This window comes from Hippocampus comes, unplaced genomic scaffold (assembly GCF_001891065.2).
Source record: "Hippocampus comes isolate QL1 unplaced genomic scaffold, H_comes_QL1_v1.1 scaffold22, whole genome shotgun sequence".
Classification (NCBI taxonomy): domain Eukaryota; kingdom Metazoa; phylum Chordata; class Actinopteri; order Syngnathiformes; family Syngnathidae; genus Hippocampus; species Hippocampus comes.
In genome coordinates, this window is record NW_017806175.1 from 1,581,609 (window position 1) to 1,602,659 (window position 21,051).

Below are 21,051 nucleotides of genomic sequence, written 5' to 3' on the forward strand. Positions count from 1 at the left end.
GTGTGTGTGTGTGTGTGTGTGTGTGTGTGTGTGTGTGTGTGTGTGTGTGTGTGTGTGTGTGTGTGTGTGTGTGTGTGTGTGGGCGTTTGGTACTGCAGTAGCAGGATTAATGGCTATGATCTGAAAGAGGCAAAGCACAGCAGCAGCGAGCAGCGGTGGACCTCCGCTTCTGATTAGTAGCAAAGGCTTGTGTTTCGGCGATGGGGAGGTAATTAGACATTCTACCAGGTTGACGTGCCGGAGTGCTAGCAGATGATTTACACAACACAGATGTTTTGCTTTTCTGTTTGGCCGATGATTAAGCGCATGCATGAGCAGCACGTGAGGGGCACACTTGTCTCTGCTCACAGTTGGGATTTTGGGAAGGGTTGCCAACAGAAGCATCCACAGTCATTCTTGCATGTGTTTATTATTATACAAGCTTTATAGTAGCATCGCTAGGCAACCGAATACATTTTCCTCATGGAGGACAATGTGTGATTTAGATCGGGCTTAATGTGTACAATTTTAAAAGTGTTGTTTTAGGAACAATGGATGTGCTCTTGCTGTAGGGACAGACTTGAGTCCAGGTTTACACGAGAACAGTGATTCCCAAACACAGTGCTTTGGCACTTTAGTGTGCCATGAGAGTTCATCCAATTTTACTTCATTGGTCTGAAAATGACAGTTTATTTGTGACAAATAATTGATCTTGATTCATCTATCTATGTCCGCCACATATACTGACAGGCGGAACAATGAAATACTCTTCCACTCGATGGCATAAGGTACAGTTAACCTGTGAGTGCAGCTGTTGTCGTACGTGCGGTAGAATAATCGGTTGGTGGTTATTAAACAGGCTCAGATTTCACATTGAGTAAATTGAGACGAGATCGTCATGATTTCAGTGTATATAATGTACCCTCGGTGATATTTTCCTTTGTGCCACGAGTTTTCTAAAACTTTGACACTGATGAGTTTCTAAAATGACAGAATGCAGTTGTGTGAATTGGCAGCCAAACCGCACACTTAGCATCCATTTTTATTAAGGCCCACACTTGAAAGCATTCGCTGTGATGAGTTGACGTACACTGCGCCCAAATTAAATAACGCATTTAATTGCACTCTTCTGTCTATTTCCAAGCGATGCAGAATTTTACTGAGTGCCCTAACTCCTGCCAAAGCGATAAGACTGATGAAGAAGATGCTTTGAGTGGTAGTCTTTGAACACTGCCTTCAAAAGGAAATTTAGAAGAGCCAGAAAAAATGTAAGCTGACTTTACTGGTAAATAAATACATGGGAAGAGGAGCTTCAGAAAATCACATCTTGAATTCAAATCACAATATTAACCCTTTCCATGCACCCTGTAACCTGATAACATGATAAGCTGTCCACTGTCGTAACCGCTGTCCCTGAAAGGGTTAAGGTTAACACAATAATTGCAATTTCAAAATAGTTCAGCCCTAATTTAAAAGAAGCGCTCTCTGAAATGTTCTGAACCCCTCTTTCCATTCCATGTCATATTTCTGACATCACGGGTATGTGTGAGCCACTGCTCACTGAGTGTTTTATTCACTTTCTACATGAGGCCATTAATCAACAATCAACTCCATCTTATGTAACATATTCATTGCAACACTTCTGTATAGAAGGTCAGGAGGATCATGGTGGAAACCGGCATTGCCTGAAAGCGCTTACTGAACTCGTCCGCTCGGATTACGGTGATGCACTGAGCTGAGTTATAGTCCTCAGTTCACTTCTTCCACTTCCACTCGGATCGTCAACGGCGGCTCTCAGCATTCATGTGCAATCGCTATATGTGTAACTGTCATCCCTCGTTAGGCTCCGGTTTGCTTACTTGATTTAATGCAAGCAAAGGATTGTGGGTATTGAGTGGAGTTAAAAGACAGCAGCCTGCCTATTGTGTTTTGACATCTGTGACTTGATGAGGAGGTCCCGAAACAGTCATTTCCTCTGTGTGTGTTGTCTCTCAGGGGGACTCCTTAGTTGGCTTGGACCATGAGCTATGAGTCTGCCGTCTGGAACATCCCACCAGAAAACGCCACTGTAAGTCTGGTGCCATGTCAAACGTCCTGTGGTTGTACGGTTTGGTCATCCATTGCACTCGTTAATAAACAACTTCCTGATCTGGATCCGGCATTAGTAAATAAGTAATCCGATCCCAAGTGTAATTTCCGCTCACAAAGAAACAATATGACGATGAGCTCTGGCTGTCAGTCTATCTACTGTATCGTTGTATTTGTCTAATAAGGTTCAACATGAAACATTTTTGGGTGGTGGTCTTGCCGGGCCACCATCATCCAATTTGTGGTGGTCCTACCAACTTGATTTAAAACAATACTTAACCAAATTCATACTCTATATGCAGTCCAGGAATGAGCAACTAAAATTCCTTATACTGTCTCTACTACAATATGAGTAGGCCAAGTACTGCAATGTTTTTGCGTATTTGGAATAATATGCAGTTTTACCTCAGTAATCTAAAAGTGTTGAATGAGTTGAATTTAGTGAAAAAATGTACCGTACAAAATGAGTTCTTGCACTGAATGTTGGTTTCTTGTTCAGCAATTCAGTGCAATCCTTGAATTGTAATTTTCATGCAAGAGAGCCTTTTATACCTGGAAAAATAATACAGTATGTTGTTTTTATTTTTGTTGTCTGCTTAAAACCATTTTGTTGTTGGATTAGGATAGCGGATCTTTTATACAAGCGTTTGGAAAATGGAAAATGAAATATTTTAACCCTTTCAGGGACAGCGGTTAGTACAGTGGACAGCTTATCATGTTATCAGGTTACAGGGTGCGTGAAAGGGTTAAGAGCATGTATTTTGCACATGTGCCTGTATTTTGTCCATATTTAAAATAGCTTTTTGGTCATACATCTGGTCAGGAAGGGTATGTGTCCTCCAGCCTTTAAGTTGCCCATCCCTGATGTCAGCCTACCTGTGGATGAAATATTGAAATGTGTACTCTCAGTGGCCAAAATGCATGCAAGCACAGGGATCAAGGCAGCTGCTTAAAAAAATAAATATATACACTGTCCACTCTCCAGTATATGGTTAACGTGATTTAAAACAATACTTAAAGGACAGCATCCCAAAAGTTGTTGATTCTTCAACATTTATTATTTTTCAAAAACCCACGATTAATTTCAACAATATGTAAAAAAAATGATATGTTCTATCACATCACATGTCTATAAAACACGAATACGACTCGGTGTGTGGCCAGACACAGTCACGTGGTGGTCCCGGGTCATCAAGCTACTGTTAATGTCGGACCCTGTCTAATAATGTCTCAGGAGGTACCGCTTGAGACGGAGGAACAGCAAGATGGCTTTGTGCTTCTGCTGGTGATCCTGTCCATCTTCCTGGCGGGGACGTTGATCTTTGTCTCCATTCTTCTCATCACCTGCCGCCGTTGCTGCCGAGGAGGAGGTCAATGCTGTGAAAGGTATGAAAATGAAAGAATTTATTTGAGGGCTGATTTCGGGCCATGGCTTATAATTGGAAGGAATGAAAGGAATTTAAGATATTATTCATGCAGAATGGGAAAATGTGGAACTTTGTTGTCTGTTTTGATTTATAATGTATCAAATTAATCTCAAGTGCAGTGGAAATGCCCATGATCACTGATCCTCAAATTACCACTAGTGGCTCCCTCTAGTGGTGTGTCAGAGAATCACTGAATTAAATACGATACCTAATGAAGCGTGTAACTATGCATACAAGTTTAAAATTGTTTGACAAGCCTGTGTCATACATTCTTTACTTTTCAAGCATGGTGCATTTCAAAGTACAGTTCGGTTATACTTCACTTTTAAGTCCAATAAGTGTGCACTTTCATTCATCAATCCTTTTCGTTGTTATTTTCTAAACATTGAAGCGCAGCATTAATGTTCGTACAGAGCAGAATAATGTTACTGATGCTTACAATAATAAATAGGCTTTACATGATCATGATTTTGTAGTCAATAACTGAGTTAAAAAAACAAAACAAAAAAAAAATAACCGATCGGTAAATTACAATCGAAAAACCATTTTGCATGACAATGCAAAACATCCAGCTGATCATATCTATGGAACGTATAGTCATAAATACACTTTATAGGAGTAAAACCATATGCTCATTTGACAAACACTTAGACCTACTACATGATTGTACAAAATATTTTCATGTCATGATGATGGTGGTACATGAAAGGCCAAATATTTTATGAGGTGGTATTTGTGTAAAATGTTTGAGAATCACTGCCCTCGAACGAGATTCATACATCCACTTGGTTTTCATACAGCTGAAAATTTTCCATACCAAACTGATCTGCCTGCCCGTGTTTGTCAACCACTCATTTCCTGGAATCGAGCACCCACACAAAACTTCCCATGTGCATGCACACCTTTATTGCATATCTCCTCTTGAGTAAGCATCACCAAGGAAGTTCATTGGAAGCAGTTCAAAAGTTTTGTGTTTATTTATTGGGAGTGACTTGTTCAATCCGCCACCATGAGGCTAAAGGAAGTTCAAAGTACCGACTGGCCCTTTGATTAAAAAAAGACAAGAAACACCGTAAAATTCAAGAGTGAACTTGTAGTATGAAAATGGCGGGTTACGCTTCCAAACAATAATATTCCTTCTTCTTCCCCAGTCATCACTTTCTTGCGCCATCGACAGTCTTCAGTGAAGAAAAAAGTAATCTTAAATGTTCATTTATCAATGTCGTTAGGCAATTCACATTGCCTTAGGGCTGCAACAAATGCTTATTTTAATCTTTGAATTTCATTTCTGCCTCCTTATTCAAAAACATGACATTCTTTCAAATTGACAGTGCAGAAAATGCACAAATGTAATTTTATTATGATCCATTTCACTGGTTTGGCCGGTAACATGTCAGAAATTTTGCAAAAATGTGGATCAAAGTAAAACCAGTTGGCTGCAATTTATTTATTTTGAAAGGGAAAAAAAACACACACACAAAGACACCCAGTCTGCTTTGATGGAGATTTTAGATTGTTGACATGCTGAAATTCCAGTAGTTGTTGAGCAATTCATTAATCATTGCACCTCTGCATTGCTTTCTTTATGTTAAACTGTAGTTATTCTCTGTAAAGTATTTTTTTTTATAAATATATTTGATGCCTGGAACAGACTCATTGGATTTGTATTATTTCCTATGGGAAATATTGATTCAGTTTCTGAATAATTCAGTTTTAGTCACACTTAACCATGAAAACCTAGGTACCTCCGTACATTTCACATCCTCCTGTATCCTTGGCCAAAAATAAAAAGGTATAATATGATAAAATGGTGAAGGAAAACTGTGAAACAATCACTTGTCTTGTGTGCATGTGCTAGTGCGGCCCCTTTAAGGACTGAGCAAGAGAGAGAGTGTGGAAACGTAGTCGTACAAGGTGTGAAGGAAGCCCTCAGGGGACGTGCACCTCACGCCCACAGAGAAACGCCAGTCTATCCGATTCATTATTCCGCTTGTTGCCAGGCAGAACCTGTGGGTTACAATGGGAGATACAGTTACAATTTCAAATGAATCTTCTCGACGAATCCACTTTGAGGGATTCCTAAATGTAAAGCACTATTTAGTACTAGTTCACCGAACGTAATGTTTTCCCACATTCACACTGAAATTGTGTGTTACTCATAACTTTAGTTTCATCGGAGCCGACCGACAATAGTAAATTTCTGCGCATCATTGACGCTCCCCGAAATGCTAAAATTAATCGTCGACATCGGGGGTCGGCAACCTGCGGCTCTGGAGCCCAAGATGGCTCTTTATCGCCGCCCTAGTGGCTCCCTGGAACCTTTTCAAAATGGTTTGAAATGGAAAAAGATGGGGGAGGGAAATATATTTTTTGTTTTAATATGGTTTCTGTCGGAGGACAAACATGACATGACAACATATTCCAATGCTGTAAAAAAGTGTTAATTAATTTTTAACTTCATTATTTTTTTGCGGCTCCAGGCGTTTTTGTTTTTTTTGGTCCAATATGGCTGTTTCAACATTTTGGGTTGCCAACCCCTGGTCTAAATCCTAAATATACCATAAACTATGATCCCCAAACACTTTAAGAGCATTTCAAATGCTTATCATCTTCAAACATTGGAATTGCATATGAAGCTTCCTGCACAACAATCCAGAAGCGTCTTTCGTGAGATCACCTCAGAAGCAGACAATTGAGCCGTTTTTCCAAGGTGCTTAAAATTGGGTGGGGATGGGTTTTTTTTACTTTACTTTGTTTTTATATTTACAGCAACACACATCATTGCCCGTACTTAAAAAATATGAGAGCAGCAGATATAAACAGAAGCCGCCAAAAGGCAAGGAAGGCTGTGGCGCTTGAGAGCATCGCGCAATCAGCCAGACTAGTACAAATGATGAGCTTAATGAGATTTCATCGCAGCCATCGGCGGTGATTAATCTACCCCCACCCCCACCCCTCTCTGCTCGGTGCACAACACAACACACACATTCACGCTGACATGAAAACTGTGGGAGCCACACCGGAAATGAAAGACAAGAGGAAGCTGAGATCTGGGATGGCACACATACTTTAGCCGCATGCATGAAGCTTATTGCTCTGCACCAAGATTTCAGATGGAAGGAAATGACTGGACGGGATTTTCATTCTCTTTTCTCTTCCTCGTAAAGTAAATGGCAGGTTTGGGCTTTCACTTGATTGAAGCAAGGCAAGCAAATGTTTAACCCCACACCGTGTGTGGGACTAATGCATGTTGTTTTTCACACCAGCATTTGGATTTTTACTAGCATTATGTCCATGATTATTTTAGAGACCTTTTTATGAAATCACATGAACTCATTATGGTTTTATTTCATGTGGTGTTATGGTCAGATTAAAGCAGAACCTTTAAAGTTGAACGCAATCCATTCTGAGACTCTGGTCGACCCCCACTTTGTTGTCCAAATGACTTTTCACATATGAAATAACAGAAATACAAATAATTGTGTATGGGAATATTTTAAAGGAGCCTTTTAAGTGCGTCATTAATGTATAGCTGGAGAAAAAAAAATCAACATGCAGTTTAAGGACTTTCGACCAGACAGTAGTAGATATAAAAAGCCTTAGGAGTAATGAAGTATACCCGTGACATAAAAATATATAAATGACCAAGATAAATTGTTGCAAAACCTTTTCCCACATTTAATGTGCCCTATACAGTTTATTTTGTCCAACACAGAGCAAAAAGAAAGCTATGATAAGGTGCGAGATAATTGATATACTGTAATTGACACTATGCATTGCGTTCTGTTATGAAACAAGTTTTGCTTCCAGATGTCATTGATCAGCCCATCGCTGTATATTTTTTTTCCCATCACATCTCATTGTGTTCTGCTATGGCACAGTCATTGCTGAATTTCTACAGGTATCTGATTGGCCAAAATGTCCTTACCGTTGGGGGTTACACAGTAGTGCCGCACCGCACACGAGTTGTGGATCAATGTCTAGGGACTTTGGAAAAGTGCAAGCTAATGAAGCACGAGCTGACTGACATGATTTAGCCTCCCTTGTCATGGAGCTATTTTTCCAACAGGCCACTGAAGCATCAGCTTCTGCATTTGTCCATCTTGCTTGATGTGAAAACGACACGGAGCAGCGTAATGCATTTCAATGTTGTTGTTGTTTTGTTTTTTTTTTGTGCCGCAGTAGCAGCGATGAGACGGAGCAGCGTAATGCATTTCAATGTTGTTGTTTTTTTTTGTTTTTTTTTTTGTGCCGCAGTAGCAGCGATGATGTTGAGAAAACCAACGCTACATACACGGAGGAGTCTCAGCCCACCCATGGTGAGCGTGGGTGGTGTGTGTGTGTGTGTGTGTGTGTGTGTGTGTGTGTGTGTGTGGGGAGGGGTGGGGGTACAGTGATAGAGGGAAGAGAGATGCAAGAAAGATGTTGGGCACAGTGACGCTTTTATCATGTCAGCACAATGTCTATTACATTAAAAAAAAAAACAGCAATTTTTCAAACGACTTGCTTAAAGCGCTCGCACAGTGCCTACGACACGTTCTGATACTCTGCGGACCAGTGAATGCACTCTGTCTCTGCAGAAAGCGATTTAATAAAAGGCAACATGAAAGTGCTTTTCTCAGGCGTTTTTTTATGAAGGAGTTTCACCAGTCAGCATCCAATATATCAGATAGCTCCTATCTGGAAAATGATCAAACAACTGCAATCACTTCGGCATAATTGCAACATTTCTTCCTTTTATTGTCTCCGGGTAGAAATCACGATCAAGGTGGATGAGTCCGACTGTTTGTCAGTGGCCAGCTCTCACGATCAGGAGACAGAGCGCTTCCTCTCCACGGGAACCACGGGCCGTCGGGTCTCCTTCAATGAGGCAGCGCTCTTTGATCACGGCAAGAAGGCTCAGGAGAAGGGTCGCAGGTTAGAGAGAAATGCATGCCAGAGTTGTCCATGGTACACCACATTCATCCATGCATCCATTTTGTACCGCATGTCTCTTCATTATGGTCGCAGGGGAGCCGGAGCCTATCCCAGCTGACTCATGCATGGTTTTGGAATGTTGGCAGAAGGACAAAAACACATGGAGAACATACCAACTCTACAACCCAAAAACATTTTGACTGTGGGGAAGCGATGCTAACCACTAGATGCTGCATGCACACTTATTTGAAATGTCAAAACTCAAAGAGACTTTGTGGTGGTAGACCAAGAAGAAGTATACAATTTTGTTTCTTGGAATAAATATGCTGGGTGCATGGAAATGTATACTTATACCTGCCCTCGACAGTTTTCAACCTCAAATGGACCGGCCGTACGGAGTCCTCCTGAACTTTCCGATGGCCACAATTCACAAATATCATGTTACACCACCTGCGCCACAACTTAGACCAGATTTTAGCTGGTCTAAAGTTTAGTTTACTTTCAGCCAAATGACAGGTGCTTGTAAGATAAAACTCCCTGGTACGAACAGCATGGAGCTGCGCCATCTGCCAATTTCTTAAACATGTTACACTCGGCTTGCGTCAGCATGAAAATGAAGATGCGCAAGTTTTGATAAAAGTTTACCACTCAAGGAGCTGTGCAGTGCTGTCAGAGTGTGCTGGAGGTACTTATAAGTTGAGACTTTCTCAATGTCCATTTCCTGGATGTTCAGCAATGCAGATGGAGAGTGACAGCGCCTGCCAAAAATCCACCACCAATTCCTTTGTTCTTCCACTGCTGACATAGCACTATTCCATAAAGCCCTGTGTAACTTCTCTGCAATCCATGCCATCTCTGTCAGTTAATGAGCCTGACAATGACAGAGTCATCAGAGAACTTCTGCAGGTGACAGATAGGGGTGCTGTCGCTGTCGTCTGCCACGTAGCGGAACAGGAAAGAAGCCAGGACAGTTCCTCGGAATGCCTCGGTAATCCAGGGAAACATGTTAGATTTGCAAGGGCATTTCCTAACGTGCTGTGGTTCAGTAGCTTCCGTGTCGTCTGGTGGCCAGACTCCGGTAATTGCTTGATAGTTCCTCGGAATGCCTTGTTAATCCAGGGAAACATGTTAGATTTCAAGGGCATTTCCTAACTTGCTGTGGTTCAGTAGCTTCAGTGTCGTCTGGTGGCCAGACTCCGGTAATTGCTTGAAAGTGGCACTGGATCCTCACCTGTCCTATCTGATAATATCCAAGAATCTAGTCCACTATAGAGTTACGGATTATGGATATTTTAGTATCGATTCTGGATATATTATAGACTCAGTTATTCTGATACCCTTCACGTCTTGTGAAATCTCAATGTGCACCATATCAGCATGCGCTGAACTATACGAGTTGGTGGAAATGGGATTCTGCTCTACCCCTATATATGGTCATTTTTTTCCCCAACCTTCAATTTCAGATACACTCTGACTGAGGGAGACTTTCACCATCTTAAGAACGCGCGGCTCACGCACCTCCACATCCCGCCCCCGACGCTCAAGATAGTCACCATCCATGAGTGCGACTCGGCGGAGAACACCATCGCCATGACAACGCACCCTGTCGCCAAGTCGGCGCTCTCCATCTTCCAGGTGACAGTCGCATCCAGTTACTCTAGCCCTGTTACATCATTGCTCATGACATCCTCCGATGTTGAATATCAAGTCACTTAAGACAGGACAAACACGAAATAAATTGACGATTCCGACCACAGAGACAAGATCTACCTTTTTTGCGCTGCGTGTATTGATTTCCGATTTCGCTCCTCATGTTCAATCATTTGAGCTCGCAGCCTGGGTGGGTGACAATTCTGGATTTTTGGGGGAAAATATCGCAATGCAGCTTTGTTGTAGCCAGCTCGGTTTGATTCTTCATTTCGTAACGTAATCGAATGACAAAGACTCATAGTGTGTTTGAACCCCGTCAGCCCATGCTGTGTCCCCTGCCGCAAACCGCACTGACCAGCTTGAGCCCCAATTCCAGCTCTGCTCTCCCTGGTGACACCCTCAACTCAACCGTGGTGGAGGCCACTTTTAGTGCAAATACGACTGCTAAGACAAATGGAGGGTCTGTAAGTTACCTCCAGTTACTTTACACCGCACATATCTGGAAGGTGTATCAATAAGAGATATTTTGGATTGTCAGAGACCCCCCATTGCTACTTTCTGTCTGTTCAGACGGAGATGATCGGAGTAGCGTCCCGGGGCCGAGGCGGCAGCGTCAGCGCAGGAGGAGGGACCGCCCCCGCCGGCACTGTGCCTCCTGTGACCAGCGGTTCAGGAGGCCAGGGTCCAGTCCAGCAGTTCTTCACTAAGCTGCGGCGCCACGCGAGCCTGGAGGGGGCCAGTCCCTATTTCAAAATTAAGAAATGGAAGCTAGACAGCAGCCAGAGGGCTTCAAGTCTGGACATGAGAGGTAAGAAACATTCCATTGAGTGAAGTGGATTTCTGTAAAAATCATCTTCATAGTTCTTGGAAAACAGGAAAAGCGGTTCAGTCCTCAACGTTCTTTGTTATTATTTGTGAAAACTCTTTCAGGAAGGCATGTGCAGTTGAATTACAAAACATTAGGCTTTCTTTGCTATGACAGACACATGTCAATCTCTTGTGTGCAACGCTGCCAGTCATTCTTCTGCAAACTGAAAGGCAACAAAATGCTTCACGACTTCTCACATGACGACCCCAGTTTTACAATTCAGATTATGTGACGACCAAAAACCAGCGGGAGGTTTTCTTTTACCTGAGATCAGCCCGGCATCGCATTTTTCATCGACAAAGTTTATTTCCATAACTACAGTAATCCCTCGTTTATAGCGGGGGGTTACACTCCAAAAAGAACCCGTGATTCATCTTGATTGTTTTCAATTATTTTGTATACAGTACAATAAATGAAAAATTAAATGAAACCAAAGATTAAATGTTTTTTCAGGTCCACGTATTTAAAAAAAAAAAACTAAAATCTAAATGTTTCTTACAAACAACTCACAGTTTTTAGAAATTCTGTGTTTCGTCAACATAGTGGGGTTTATGATGGAGAAAATTTCCCAAGCTGTACAGAGACGGGGCGTGGAGACTGTTGACATTAGTCGACAGTCCCTTAGCCAATCAGGATGCACAACACAATGGACTGTAAAAAAAAAAAAAACTAAAATCTAAATGTTTCTTACAAACAACTCACAGTTTTTAGAAATTCTGTGTTTCGTCAACATAGTGGGGTTTATGATGGAGAAAATTTCCCAAGCTGTACAGAGACGGGGCGTGGAGACTGTTGACATTAGTCGACAGTCCCTTAGCCAATCAGGATGCACAACACAATGGACTGTAAAAAAAAAAAAAACTAAAATCTAAATGTTTCTTACAAACAACTCACAGTTTTTAGAAATTCTGTGTTTCGTCAACATAGTGGGGTTTATGATGGAGAAAATTTCCCAAGCTGTACAGAGACGGGGCGTGGAGACTGTTGACATTAGTCGACAGTCCCTTAGCCAATCAGGATGCACAACACAATGGACTGTAAAAAAAAAAAAAACTAAAATCTAAATGTTTCTTACAAACAACTCACAGTTTTTAGAAATTCTGTGTTTCGTCAACATAGTGGGGTTTATGATGGAGAAAATTTCCCAAGCTGTACAGAGACGGGGCGTGGAGACTGTTGACATTAGTCGACAGTCCCTTAGCCAATCAGGATGCACAACACAATGGACTGTAAAAAAAAAAAAAACTAAAATCTAAATGTTTCTTACAAACAACTGACAGTTTTTAGAAATACTGTGTTTCGTCAACATTGTGGGTTTTATGATGGAGAAAATTTCCCAAGCTGTACAGAGACGAGGCGTGGAGACTGTTGACATTAGTCGACAGTCCCTTAGCCAATCAGGATGCACAACACAATGGACTGTAAAAAAAAAAAAAATTAAATTAAAAAGTGAGGAATTCTCCTAATATCTCCTCCTAACATCTACTAATTTAATGTCCATCGTGCAGTGAGACATAATAATAAGAATAATAATCAACAATTCTATTCTGATTTTGATCACATGACTCCAGCACAGCAGTGTCCATTGTCCTCTGAAATTATTATTATTTTTTCCATCAACACCATGCCAAGGTGTTTGACTTAGCCGCTTCGGTGTATGGCAAATAATAAAGCAGGGTGCCACGGTAATAAACTATGAGTGGCCTTCTGGCTGCTCTGACGGTTTGGATATGCACAAACACACAAAGGACAGATGGCTTGGTGACTCAAAGTTGTGTTGTTCCAAGTCAATTTAAGCCATCGTGTGAATCCTGCCTGGCATCACACATTGACACACGCACACACACACACACACACACACACACACACACACACACACACACACACACACACACACACTCCCCTATCTACTGCGGGATCAGTTTTTCCTTCATACCAAGACTCCAAAGATGATCCCAAAATCCCCTTCAGACGCCTGAACGGCTGATGGTAGATTTAATCATAATCAGTTCGCATTTCCCATCCTACTGTCACCAAACTTTCCAAACTTCTTCCCCTACTCTCTCCCTGCGTCAGGCTCACCGAAGAGAAGGCAGTTCCAGCGTCAACGGGCCGCCAGCGAGAGCATGGACCAGGACGACAATGACACACATCATATTGATCTTATCCAGTACATTGCCCGCACCCAGGACATCGCCTACGGTCCCGGCAGGCCTGTGCTCTCTCCTCCATCTGCACCACCCCCGTCCCTCGGCAGGTATCTTTAATTCCCTTGCCATTCATCCTGTCCACTGCTTTGCTTTGCACTCATCTTATCAAAAATGTTCAGCGATGATTATGACGCTACACGCTCTGCGTTCCAGTTCTTCCTCAGGGTTCAATACATTTCAACAAGTCGCTAAATACTGTGATACTCAGCTAAGATAAGTGTCAGGACATACCACGGCAGCCACTGCAAATCATATCAATCATTCCGTGCTCTGTGAAAACAGCCGCGTCGCCGGTGAATGTGATATTCACGAATGTTCTGACATTGTCATTTTGCGTATTTCCTTTTCCTCTTTACCTGTGTGCAACCACAGGGTAGAGGTAGAGGTAGAGGTGATGGTGGAGCCCACCTGCAGCCATACTGGGCCGGGGGTGATTGGCCTGTCCCCTGATCCCCAAGACGAAGGGTTTTCCCTGGCGACAAGGGAAAGCTCTGAACCGCTATCACTCCAGGATCCCCAGACACTTTACAGAGACATTTGGACCTTACGCGCATCACTGGAACAATATGCTGCCTCAGACCAAAGCAGCAATAATGATCGGAACTCTATCTGCAGCGATGCTGACAGCGTGTGTACAGAAAAAGAAAGAGAAGAGCTCCCCAGCTGCTCATCCCAAGACTTGGGAGATGAAACGGAAGGTGCAGAGGATGAGAAGGAGTTTTTGGTGTACATGGATGAGACACTGGGGGCAAAAGATGTAAGGAAACAACAAAGTACTGAATCCGAGCGAGGCGGGAGTGACGGTGAAACATCTACTCGTAAATTGTTGCAAATGGATAGTGGCTACGCATCAATAGAGGCCCCTTTTCGTGGTCCTGAAGATTTGCGAATGTTTGGAAGCAGCAGCCCAAAGGAGAGAACGGCCCACGAGAAGAGGCACCACTTCACCAAGGCAGGGCGTTCTGGCACGATTGGCGAGAGCTTTGAGTCGCACCTCTATGAGGAGGGGCCAGATGAGCAATTGTTGGGCGCCACAGGAGGAGTTTCCATAGAAACTGGCGTTGAGCCACCGAGCTGGTTTCCATACGGCCAGATGATCACCCCTCGGGAGGCTTCACAACCCCCCGCTCAACCCGCAACCCTTCATCGGAGAGACTACAGCATAGATGAGAAAACGGATGCGCTCTTCCACGAGTTTCTCCGTCATGACCCCCAATTTGACCAGCAGGAGTCAGCGCTAAAGAAGCACCGGTCCCGAATCCACATTCGAAAGCAGTGGCAGCGGCACAAACAGTGGAGCGACCCCGGCGTCAGACACTTCCATTCCTCTTTCGAGAGACAACGAACTCCATTAAGGAGGGGTGACAGTGTGAACTGCCCGATGGATACGAGCTACCAGAGCATGCTGCCCCGCATCGTCAGCGCACCCGACGAAGAGACCAGCGACAGCAGCACCCCCGAAACTCCAAAGATAGAGATTACAACTCGCGAGGTTGCAGGGAAGGAGAAAGGACAAGATTCCACCGGAGATCCGATATCATCATCATCATCACATCTTCAACCATCCACCTCCGAGAAAGACGAACGGCAGAGTGAGCATCCGGAGACTCAAGAGGACAGCAAACCGCCCGGACACCCCTTAGAACCTTTGGACGAGCGGTCGCCCCTTCAACCACCCGACTCCTCGGGCTATGGCCCACAAACCATCACGGCAGAGCTCACGGACAAATTGACCGCTAACCTAGACGAGAGGCTATATACGAGCCTTCGAAGGACCAAGGACACAGCGACCGAGTGTTTGACGGTGACGGCTACCCATGCTTCTCCAGACCACAGTCCGGTGTAGCTCCACTCGTCTTCACGGTTGACACCATAGCTGCTCATTCGCACTCACGGCTCTGTTTTGATAATGAATTTAAAATGAGATGAATGAACAAGCCGGGCGGTACAGTTCAGTTTGGTTCGCTTCGGTAACATTTGGAAGATCAAAACCTTATCCGGACGGACATCATTTGAATGTGACAGTGTTACCCAAAAAGAAAAAGTCTGGTGCTGCATGCACACGAGAAAATTTCTACCCATGCTAGTTTGTAAATGCCACCTTTTTTTGTCTTCTGTTGTCACGTAGAGGTTACAAGCATCTGTGAACCATTTTTTAAATTTTCCCTTCACAACGTTTAAGGGTAGGAATCTAAAAAAAAAAAATTTGAAAATCACACTAAAATGAATCAAACTGTATCGCTTGGTGGTCATTCAAGGGTCTTATTTTTGTCATATGTCGGTGGTCAGTGGTGAAATGATTTGTAGAGTCGAAGGTAATGACACGGTTGAACATTAATTTTTGTTTTTCTGTTCCTGTCTTCTCGTAATTAATGTTAAGTTATGGAATGGTGTAGCTGGTCCGCATGCGGCAAGTGAAGTGGTACAGGTGTAGACTAATCTATAACAAAACACTATAATAATATATTTTATCACTACAATTAATTGTTTTGGGGTTGGGTTTTAAGCCTACCGTGTGTGTTGCATTTTATAAACCCAAATATAGAATATGCGCTAAAACGCGCTGGGAGATTCAGGTTAAGCTAGTTGTTCAGATCACTAGTTTGCCAAAACATCATTTGGGACTCACATTCTTTGACTGGGTTTGTACTCAATTGTATGTAAACAGACACGAGTCACAAGTATCAGTTGTAGTCGAAAACACTGGCGCTTTCCATGGGTAGTTAGCTAGCTAGCTAGCTGCTAGTATTTCTTCGGTTAAAGCTCATGTGAAAACATCGCATCCGTTTCCATACATTGTGTTCAAATAGTTCGGGTTCTACTTCACCTTTTATCGATTTTCTCTCAGAATCTCCTTCAATGTCATCATTCATGTGTAGCTAAATATATTTTTGTACGTGCTTTCAGTGTGAACGTGCTAGACACGGCAATGCATTTTTTTAAACAACGCAGGACCGCGGAGAACACTTTAGGTCCAGTCCTGGTCTTGTAGAGGTTTGCGGTTTTACGTTAGCAGTGAGCTAAAAGGCTCGCTCTTTACGGGTGTTTGCGTTTTTGTTGAATTTCTATGAAAGGCATGACTTCTTGCGCATGAGGCTCAACGGGAAGGACTTTATTTGCCTTGCATCTGACATCCTTGTTTTCCTGTCCGCGTATCCTCGTCTGCTCCTAAGACAGTTGACAGCAGAGGAGATGCCTGCTAACTCACAATGCACCTAATAGCCAATCATTTTTTTGCTCCTGGATCTTTTTGCTTGAGTGTAAGCTTGTTTTGATGATAGAACATTATTCCCAGGGGCTCCCTGCCTCATGCGCAGCGAGGGGAGCCTCTGCAGAGGTGTGGTATTGAATATAAATCATCACAGCAGAGGGGAAACCCTCATTTTGAGTCTCCTTCTTTGTGAGCCCGTTGCATCGCGGTGCCTCTGCAGTTAACGTTTGAAAGATGAAGTTCCCTGAAAGTCAAGAATCAGCATATCGGTACTAAAACGTAGATCAGCATTTTGGTTTTGCGTATGCTGATGAATCATTTTGGGTTCACGAGAACAGATTGGTGGCAACTGGAAGTGTTTTTTATGAAATATAGGTTTTGTTGAAAGTATTACTCTGATGACATTTACATTTCCTGTCGTCCAAATACAGCTGGGTTAGACTCCAGCATGCCCGAGACTCGAGTGAGGATGAGGATGTTTCTCAGAAAACGTGGTCCGCACAGGACTACAAATGTTGAGCCAGTTAGAGAGTCAATATTTTTTTCCCCCCTTTTACAAATCAATCACCATATTTGACTGTTTACATCCTTGCATAAATACTGCAGAGATCAAATAAACAACCTTACTGAGAACGGTGCTGTTGTTTGTGTGTGAATGTGTTTGGAGCAGTGAAAAATAGCCCCTTCCTGTTCATGACATGTTGACACTCCTATGTACGTGAGAGCCCTTGATACCCATGAAATGCATCAGCACGGCTAGAATGTAAATACAACACAATACTGTTTAATCAAATTCATCATTGTCCATTGTGTGACAATGTGTCGGCAGAAAAAAAATTCCGCCGCTGTACATTTTTAGTTCTCGAGGTAGCTCCGATGATTTACAACTGTACTTAACTGTACTTAACCGTACTTGTTTTGAATAAACAGAACGGCAACAAATAGGACACACTCACACCAGAGTAGCTGATGGCCACAACTCACCCCCATACCCTCCACACTAAGACCGGAGTTAGTCTTCCCCTACCCGGCTTGTCCCTTGTCCCTTGTCACTGACATCATCCCCCTACTCAACTGGCCCCCACCCTCACACACAAGTTCTTCGACTGAATATCTTTTTATGAAGGCAGTAAAGCTGTCCCAAGAGTAATAATAATTTCAAACCAATTTTATACTCAGTAATTGGTGTCCATGTACCGACCGCTCCAATATGAAACAATTGGAGTCGACCACGACATTCAAGAATCTCCTGAGAACATAGAGCTGAGTGAACTCTTTATTTATTCAAAGCACACCGCAGGAACATTTGATTTAGAGCATATATTATTTTTTAACTAGTTCTACACAATTTCAGTTTTGGGCTCACGTCTCCTTCCTGGGAAATGATTTCTGAGAACCAAGCATAAGCGGTTCAGAGAATGGATGGATGGGCGTAGTTCCGTTTACATATTAGAAGAAATAGGAGGATGAGGGCCAGATTGAAAAAAACATCCATCCATTCATCCATCCATGTTTTATGTTGCTTATCCTCAGTAGGGTTGACTTGGAGCGAGACGTGTGGCACTTCTGGAGTGGACGCAGCCACTCACAAGCCACATATAGACAAGTAATCAATCACATTAATGAACAATTTTTTTTTTTTTTTAAAGTAAGCGTATGTTTTACCATGCTGGTGTCCAATAATACAGTGCGCCTTATGTATGTGTTCAATAAAGAAACAGCACCCGTAACTAAGACTGCGCCTTTGAATACGGTGTGCTGTATGGTCGCGAAAATACGGTATTTGCTTGGTGTGGCCCTAATAGTTTTTCATGGTTGAATGTATTTTAGTCATCTGTCAAAGTGGGATTGGGATTGTGTTGCTGTCACCAGCGGAAAATCCCGAAAGAGAGGAAAAAACATATTTTACCTCATTTAGAGCTCACCTGTGATGCACCTAAAAGGACAAAAGATGTTCACCATCAATTTTGCTAGATTTATGCTTATCATGCTTATTTATCCATCAAAGTGTACATTTAATGATTTTTCATTATTATTCTAACTGCTTAGAATAAAACTCTGCAGTTTGCACTTTTGTTGGAAAGTGCACATTTATCTATTATCGCCAACTACTGGCCCGGCATGCACATTACAGTGTTTTTCAATCATGCCTTTGTTTGCAGCTTTACATAAAGTCTTTCATAAACCCAAAGTAAAAATACAATTGCTTTCTGAGAATGGTGAGGAATAAGAATGACTCCTCTGCGTAAAGCGTAACACAATCCCGCTGCGAGGACGTACAAACAAGCCAAACCAATCACTTGACCTCCTCGGGAGAGGAAATAAATGAGCCTCGTCTCTCTCTCTTTGATTGGGCTCTATGATGCTCCTTTTTCCAGGCAGCCCAGATTAGATCTCCCGCCTCTCAAAGATGAGTGGGCTCGGAGGCTCATTAGGGCAACAATGGTGTTGATGGAAGGAAGCGATTTCAAATAAGTAGCTGGCGCAGCGGCCTCTTCCTTCTGATTATATTATCATTTTTTTTCTAATCTCATCACATCGACTCCCTGGATGCATCATCCCAGCTCGAGTTTTTGCGCCGATACACAACACGTGCTCTGCAACATGTTACTCCATGACTATCTTTAATTAGAAGATGAAGATTGAATATTGTTTAAAGACTATGACCACAATCACTACGCATCAGATTCAGAAGACAAAGACTCCATTCATTCAGGATCAGTGCGACCATAATACTCAGAAAATTGATTATGTTATTGATATGGCTGCTTCATGTTTCATGACATTTATTTATTTTTTTCAGTCACAGTAAATTCCATTTCCTTTTCTATGATTATCTTTAAAAAAAAAAGCGCCTTGTTACAGCTGCAGCTGTTGTGAAAACGCTATATAAATCAGGGTGCATTGTATTGTAAAACAAAACAAAGAAAAAAAAGCCATGGAAAATCCTTTAGATCACAGGTGTCAAACTCAAGGCCCGGGGGCCAGATCTGGCTCACCACGGTAACTAAAATGTGGCCCATGACAAAAATGACTTTGACACCCTTGCTGTAGATGCTCACAGAGTTGAAGTCATCCCTGTCAATGGTTTAAACTCCCAAGTTTTGATCCATATTTAAACTCTAAATTGTACTTTGGTTCCCCTCTACGTAACTAATAATAGAAATGAAGCTTTATAGTACTGAGCAAAAAATGTCTTGGTCGGCACGATGGAATACTTTTTAGCACGTCTGTCTCGCAGTAAAACAAATACGCCAGCTTTTGCATTAGCTTAAGGGCAATCTCAAACAAAAATGTCCATCAGAACATGCTTGAATGTTTCTATATTGAGTTATCAAATGCATTGAATTGGGGATTAACATTTTAGTGCAAATAATATCTCCTCGCACTGTACAAAAATAAACATATCAATGTCCGATTCTCTGCACATCCTTTTATGTATGCGTTATGTTGGGATGCTGTGCCTAATGACACAGATGACGGCATTTCCTCACTTATTAGTCAGATGCTCATTTCTCAAAAAAGGACGAGAGCTTTTGTAAGAATTTTGATTCTGTTGATGAAAATCTGTTTCACGTGAAGAGACCAAATTGCTCTCTCTCCTCAAAGACACACACACACACACACACACACACACACACACACACACACACACACACGCACAATACTCAGCTAAACCAACTTGCTGCTTTTTGTTGAAGGTCAAGCCATGGGAACCGATCATAAATCATTTTTCCCTCCGCTCAGGAAATACATTCAATTTATTTTTAGAACCATTTATTGTTGTTCAGAATGATTTCTTGCCAACTTAATTGTCAAAACAAGACAGCCCAGGAGTTACAGTGCATTACTTTTTTTTTTTTTAACCATTTGGGACTAACAAAAAAAGAGTATCAGATCCAATTTAAAACCCGCCTCAAAACTCACTTGTATTCTTTGGCATTTGTCTCAGCATGACTCAGACTTGATCTTAGATTTACTGTTGGGTGCTTTCTACCGTCCTTGTTCCTGATTTATTGCTTTATTGTTGTATATCTGATAATTGCTCCATGTACAGCCCTTTGAATGCAGCAATGGCTGTTTGAAAGTGCTCTATAAATACAGTTGAGTTGAGTTGTGTACGAAATATGCATCAGATCAAAGTAAAACAAATAAGATAAAACAAATTAAGATGAAGCACAACATTCATCCATCCATCCATTTTCCGATCTGCTTATCCTCACAAGGGTCGCTGGGTGTGCTGGAGCCTATCCCAGCCGTCTTCGGGCAGTAGGCGGGGGACACCCTGAACAGGTCGCCAGCCAATCGCAGGGCACACATAGACAAACAACCATTCATGCTCACACTCACACCTAGGGACAATTTGGAGTGTCCAATCAGCCTGCCATGCATGTTTTTGGAATGTGGGAGGAAACCGTAAGACCCGGAGAAAACCCACGCAAGCACGGGGAGAGCATGCAAACTCCACACAGGAAGGCCGGAGCTGGAATTGAACCTAGAATTTAATTGTTCATGTGAACATAAACTGACAACACGAACAGACAGACGGATAGATAGATAGATAGATAGATAGATAGATAGATAGATAGATAGATAGATAGATAGATAGATAGATAGATAGATAGATAGATCGATCTAAATTAAAGGCTGAAACTACTGGATTCGCATTTTTAGGGGTTGGAGAGGGGGGTCCTTTTTTTT

General features: G+C 42.4%; 1 protein-coding gene across 5 annotated transcripts in view; it reads left to right on the top strand.

Annotated features, from left to right (window-relative positions):
• cbarpb (CACN subunit beta associated regulatory protein b) overlaps positions 1 to 16,986 on the top strand; it is a 20,404-nt gene extending 3,418 nt beyond the window's left edge. For 3 of the 5 annotated variants that reach the window (XM_019897260.1, XM_019897262.1, XM_019897261.1), the window contains exons 2-10: positions 1,975 to 2,047; positions 3,302 to 3,453; positions 7,752 to 7,813; positions 8,249 to 8,411; positions 9,875 to 10,046; positions 10,382 to 10,525; positions 10,632 to 10,869; positions 13,006 to 13,186; positions 13,512 to 16,986. In XM_019897260.1, the coding sequence (XP_019752819.1) occupies positions 2,000 to 2,047; positions 3,302 to 3,453; positions 7,752 to 7,813; positions 8,249 to 8,411; positions 9,875 to 10,046; positions 10,382 to 10,525; positions 10,632 to 10,869; positions 13,006 to 13,186; positions 13,512 to 14,985 (2,634 nt within the window). In that variant the 5' untranslated portion in view covers positions 1,975 to 1,999 and the 3' untranslated portion in view covers positions 14,986 to 16,986. Of the gene's footprint in view, positions 1 to 104; positions 209 to 1,974; positions 2,048 to 3,301; positions 3,454 to 7,751; positions 7,814 to 8,248; positions 8,412 to 9,874; positions 10,047 to 10,381; positions 10,526 to 10,631; positions 10,870 to 13,005; positions 13,187 to 13,511 lie in introns of those variants that run through there. The other 2 variants (XM_019897263.1, XM_019897264.1) reach the window with 2 other exon arrangements.
• Positions 16,987 to 21,051: the final 4,065 nt, after the last annotated feature.